This window comes from Phaethon lepturus, unplaced genomic scaffold (genome assembly GCF_000687285.1).
Source record: "Phaethon lepturus isolate BGI_N335 unplaced genomic scaffold, ASM68728v1 scaffold11999, whole genome shotgun sequence".
Taxonomy (NCBI): Eukaryota; Metazoa; Chordata; class Aves; order Phaethontiformes; family Phaethontidae; genus Phaethon; species Phaethon lepturus.
This window is the reverse complement of record NW_010561262.1, coordinates 52,146-57,980: the sequence shown is the minus strand read 5'-3', so window position 1 is coordinate 57,980 and position 5,835 is coordinate 52,146. Positions and strand designations below refer to the sequence as shown.

The following is a 5,835-nucleotide window of genomic DNA, read 5'->3' as shown; positions in this document are numbered from 1 at the left end:
TAGGTTGCTTTGAAATTAAGGTGTTTTTTCTTTTTTCTTTTTTTTTCTTTTTTTTTCCCCCTTGGGTCTGATTATTCACTTCCCACTGAGGTTGGCTTTATAGGCTGCCAACATAGTATACAAGCTTGGAAACCCAGACATCTTTTAATGTATTCAACATACGATATTGCATATCCTGGGAAATAGAATCTATAGAGGTAGTAAAGTTAATTCCATAGGGGCTTTTTTACAGGAGAGCAAGATTTATTTCCTACTTGGAAGAGGCACATGCATGCATGTACGTGCTTGCTCAAGCTTTTTCTCTGTCTCATGCTCTTAAATTGTTAAGCACCCTGTTAATGTTTCCCATGCATGTTTTTGCTCTTTCATTAGACAATCTGTAATAAATCTTGTAAATAGTACCTCTTAAACATCTGCAGCCTTGAATAACTTTTTCTGTTTGTTTGTTTAGAGCAATTTTCTCTGTATTAGACCTAATGAAAATGGATATGGCAAACTTCGCTGTCAGTAGTATTAGGCCAAAATTAATGCAGCAGTCTGCTGAATATGAAAGAAAGAAGTTTCAGGAGTTTCTTGAGAAACAGCCAAGTACGACTTTGTTCCTTTCTTTCTTCCCCTCTGACCTCCCAGTAAACTGCGTGTTTTTGCTTGTAGATTATGAAAAGAAATCGATTTTTTTTTTATAAGTTCTAGAATTCATATGGTGAATGACAGCTTGTGCCCCAAAACTGTGGTTTGAAAAAAAATCTGCTGGAACAAAAGTTCTGCACTTAGTACACTGGAGTTTAGTTTCATTTCAGTACAGTGTAGGGCCCAATTAGCTAGCATCATCCCACCTCTGATTTCCTGTAGCTGTGTGGTTTTAATTTTGGTTTTGATGATGTGCTTAATGCAATAAATGAAATGCATGTCAATAACTGATATCATGGGTATTAGTAATAGTAACTGATGGGATTATTTGGAAATTATTGGTGGAAAAAACTGACTTTGAAAAGGCATTTTTGTAACATTTTTTTTCCCCCCTGCTCTTCCAGGTTCTTTAGACCTTGTCACAAGGTGGTTGCAAGAAGCAGCAGATGATCTTGCAAAGCTGAGATGTAAAATGTTGCCTCCCCACTGTAGTGATGATGGTGCCACTGGTGGAGCTTCTGCCTTGTGCTCCACTGCTGTACAAAACCAGGCCTATCTGAAGCTCCTAAAGTGGGATCATGTAAACAGGCCTTTTCCAGAAGTAGGTATTTAACATAAAAATGGATTTCTATGCTTGTTGTACTTTTCTATTTCTGGGATACAACAGAAACTGCTTGGATTTGTAGCCTTGCAACAAGTACAATACTAAAACACTTATCTCTTGGTTGAGAGCTCTTGTAGCTCTTCTATTATCCAATATTACCTATCGGATAGTACCTATTGGTACTTCTTTTTCAGTATTGAAACTTACTTAGTTGGAAAAGAGGAGTTCATTCTTGTCATTTTGTTCCTGTTACTTGCCTGCTGAGGGTGTGTTGCTCTTTTCTGTGTCTTTGTCTTGCCTCCACTGCTGTGAGTAGGTAGGCATCACACCGTTGCTTCACAGCCCAGCATTCTGACTTTATTCTGTGCTGGCTTCCTCGTTCTTTACAGACAGTGCTTATGGACCAGACCCGCTTTCAGGAAATACAGCTGGAGCTGGAGCAGCTCCTCTTGACTGGGACTGTCCTTCTGGTCACGTTCAGTGCAGCAGGCTCGGCACTCGTTGATATGCCTGGATTTGCTGAGAAAATCAAAACCATTGTCAAGGTGCTACTGACAGGAATGCATCTGCCGTGAGTATTGAATAATCCTAGCCTCACGGAGGCAGGCATAGCTCCGTTTTCACCATAGTAAAGTTTAAGCCTCTCGCTGCCTGTGGACTGCAGAATGTGTAGAGGAGGTGATGAGAGCTTTTTATGAGCCCAGGCTGACAATTTTTATTCAGCTTACTTGGACAGAACTGTCTTTTGTTGCTTTGGTCTTTGTGGATATGTACCTGCTCCTTTTTTCAGAGTATGTTTTTCATAACGCCTGGTTGGCACATGAGAGTGCAAGCAGCTAACCGTGCTGACAGTTTGGGCCAGGCTGCCTTGAGAATTTGAGTGCGGTGCAGTAAGCCGCTTGCCGATCTAGAATGATTGCTCTGCACATTATGGGTTGATAACTGTTTTCTGCATGTTGGAGCTGTCTGTCTAGGCAGAGTGTCAGCTCTTATTTGTATGGATCGTTCAGGCTGGGAATCTTTAATGCTATCCTACCTCCTTGTTTTATATCACAATTTCTTTTTTCACAGATACATATATATTCTTTATAGTTCTGGCTTTATCTGGATTATGCTTCTTCCATTACTTTTGATAAACAAGGCAACTATAACTGGGTAGTTTATTTTTAAAAGGTGGGGGGAAGCAAATAACTACTATAGCTAAGTAATGCTCGACTCCCAATTCTCTAGCTCCTTTAACCTGCAGGAATCTTTGGCTACCGTTGGTGAAAAGGTGTGTGCTGAAGTTAACAGCTGCCTTTCCCAGCACGGGTTTACACCGTTCTCTGCTGAGAGAGAGACTGTACTTAAAGGACAAATCCAAGCAGTGGCCAATCCAGATAACACCATATGCAAGCTAATAGGTATGCTTTGACAAAAATGCTCTGTTCTCAAGTGAGCGCTCGTCCGTCTTTGTAAAACTGTTCGTGGCATGTCATGCATGGTTTCTCATTTGATCTGTTTCAGTACTTGTTTATGATGTTCAGGCTTTCTGTATTTTATGTGAGGTTACACTACTTCTAATTGACTGTCTCTCTTGAAAACAAACCAAACCCCTTGGTGCAATTTTTCCAGATTCTCGAATTCAAAAGTTTCTGGAGAATTATCTTGCCTCGAGTCATCAGAAGTCATTACCTGCTATTCCTGGAGGATTAGGCCCTATTCAAAGAGAGCTGGAAGAGATTGCTGTCAAGTATGTTCGTCTTGTCAACTACAACAAAATGGTCTTCAGCCCTTACTACGATGCAATCCTGGGCAAAATACTGACTAAGGAAGAATCCCGACTTGCAGGGAAGTCAGAAGAATCGTAAAACCAGTTTGTATGCTACCAGTATGGTATTGTCAGCTATTTTAAAAAATTGCACCAATCATTTGTCTAGGAAAACAGCTTTCCATGTAAATACTGGTTCCTTTTAGTTCACTGGTGATGATTGATGAGGAAAATACATGAGCTGCAAAAAGGGTTCTGAAGTAAATGACGAGAGAGATGCATTTTTAATGTAAGTATGCAACCTGGGGGAGATGTCTTGGTAGTTTTCTGTCTGGAATTTTTAGATTTTTTGAGCTGATGCTAGGTAGGACAAGTTTAAGAACCAAACTTTGTATTTAGATGGCTCATTTTAGGGTGTTGTACTCTAATTTCCATGAATTTAGTTTAATTAGTCCAGAGCAGATCATCAACAGTCCTTCCCAGAGGGGTGATTTGGCTTTAAAAAATTCTTTCTTTACAGATCTAAGTAGTAAGCTAAAATTCTAGGTAAGAGAAGCTAACAGGGGAAAAAACCAAGCCAAACAGCACTTTATTGTAACATTATGCTTAGTATGGTAGGCTACTAGTTTTTTCTGCATTTTACTGCATATTTAATAGCATTTTTTTGCTGTTTACCTGCAGATGTTACAAAACACATAATATATTTTTGTAGCAAATTTTCTGGTTATTGGGTAACTGTCCTCTGCTATGTACAGTACTTACAAAGGTGGCAATCTTATAGATTGCAGCTGTATTTATCTCTTGTAAAGACTTCAGAAGGGCAGAGCTAAAATGTTTTGATAAAAGTGGCATTTCTTACCTTTTCTTTTTTTTTGCTAGTAGTTTACTCCTTTTTATGTGAAATACTAATTTTAAAGTAAATCTTTGTCATTTTCAGAAGGTGGATTTAAACTGTGTGAAACTTCAGGCTGAAAATTTTACTTGTTTTTTAAAACTACAGCTGGAGATGGTTGCATATTCAATCATATCTTCAAAAATATCCAGGAAGTGCAGAGCACTATTGGAAGTATAAGTGATTTTAATGTACTGTGAGAAGTGAACAATTTGATGTAAGTTTGAATATACAGGGAATATTTTCAGTAGAAGATTTTTTTCACTTTGTAGAGGTGTTCTTGAAACTTAAAATAGTTGTAGGTCTTGAATTTAATTAGCTACGTGTTGTATAGGTGTGTTCACAAAGAGCTCAGTGATCTTACAGCCTTATTGCAATTTCAAACTCAGCTAGGAGGTAAGTAGAGTTGAAATTTCCCTCTAGTTGAGCACAAGGTTGTGTTACAGTAATCAAAACTGGCTGATTTTTATGAAAGCAAAGTTCATAGTTATAAACAGTGTCTCAAGTACTAGACTATCCAAGATAGAACGTGTTGTCATCTTTAAAAACAACCCAACAAGTTATGTAAAATAAATAAAAGGTCCCTTTTGTTGCTCACATCCAGGTTCATTTCATTAATCAATTAGTCAACCAGAATAATAGAACTTCTAGAAGGAAGCACTTGATTATGAATTAGTGTTGATGCTTCCCTTCCCCATTTTCCTTTAAATGTCAGCGTGGATATAACTGCGCTAACTCTGAGTTTGGAGGAAGATGAGGTAAGTAAGACCTTTTATTTCATATTAGCCTGTGCAACAATAAAACAAGTGTTTTTTCATTTGTTACAAACCCCTTCCCCACCAAAACCCCGTAAGAGATCACCAGCTCAGACAAGTGATTTTTCTCTGGGCTAAATGTACTCTGATAGTAAAATGGATGTCTGTCTTTGATAAGTAAGTAAAAAATGAGTAGGTTGGTTAGCCAGAAAAAAAAAGAAAGAGTTCTGAGTAGGTTTTGGGTGTGGTCCATTTCGTAGTTTGAATTGGCAAAGGATACTATAGAGGTCTTCAAGATTGCTGCATCTGCTTACTGTACTGTGTTATTAGTGCAGGATCCACCTCAAAATACAGCTTCAAACAATTCAGTAGTCTGCATAACAAAAGAGCTACCAGAAACATTAGTGCTAGAGCGCGCTAAAGAAATAACAGAGACTCTTTTCATTTTTGTTAAATGAGAGTTGCAGAAGTTATAAATTGCTGCTGTTATTTTATATTTTAGTATTGCCTACAAGCTGCCTTTAAAGGCTCCTGTGAGTTATGTGTACTACACAAATTTAGATGCTGTAGGGGATGATCTCGAGGATGTGGCAAAGAACATCATCATGGTGAAACCACATCCTTAGAAAAGTATGGGACTGCATTACCAGTAGATAAAATTGTACTTGCTTAAATCTAGGAGATGGCTGCTCCCATTCCACTTCTGGAATTCAGGGTCTGGATGTCCATGGCTGCCAGCTCCTGCTTACTCTGACATGGAAGCACGGATTGTGCTGCCACTGGTGCGTGCGTATGGCTCGCAGGGTCGATGCAGTGAGTCCCATCTCTCCTCGCAGTAGAGGCTTCATGTAGGAGAAAGCGCAGCATCTGCATCTGGCTCCAGTCTCACCTTTGGGAGTACACACAGTGGGAGCGAGTGCCCCGCGGGTGGGTTGCAACAGTAAAGGTCTAGAGAGAATGTAATAAATGCCCACAAGTGCAGATCATGTTAGTGATTTTCCTGGGTGCTTTTTTTTAATGAGAGCAGTTGACAAATAGTTTTTCTACATCCTCTTTAAAAGAAATAGGGAGATACAATTAAGCGGCAAAGCAAAAAAGAAATGCTAGGATTGGTAAGGCCAGACCCTACCTCCACGTGAACGTTGATACGGTTATACATGCGCTGTTTCACCGTTTAGCCTGGTAGATGGGAGCACTGACCTAT

At 39.2% G+C, this 5,835-nt stretch overlaps 1 protein-coding gene across 1 annotated transcript in view; it reads left to right on the top strand.

The window, feature by feature from the left end:
• The window catches only part of TCP11L1 (t-complex 11, testis-specific-like 1), a 10,722-nt gene extending 7,638 nt beyond the window's left edge, over positions 1 to 3,084 (top strand). Inside the window, exons 5-9 of the mRNA XM_010293948.1 lie at positions 452 to 588; positions 1,035 to 1,231; positions 1,624 to 1,805; positions 2,465 to 2,637; positions 2,849 to 3,084. Coding sequence (XP_010292250.1) covers positions 452 to 588; positions 1,035 to 1,231; positions 1,624 to 1,805; positions 2,465 to 2,637; positions 2,849 to 3,084 — 925 coding nt within the window. The remainder of the gene's footprint in view (positions 1 to 451; positions 589 to 1,034; positions 1,232 to 1,623; positions 1,806 to 2,464; positions 2,638 to 2,848) is intronic.
• The last annotated feature ends 2,751 nt before the right edge of the window (positions 3,085 to 5,835 follow it).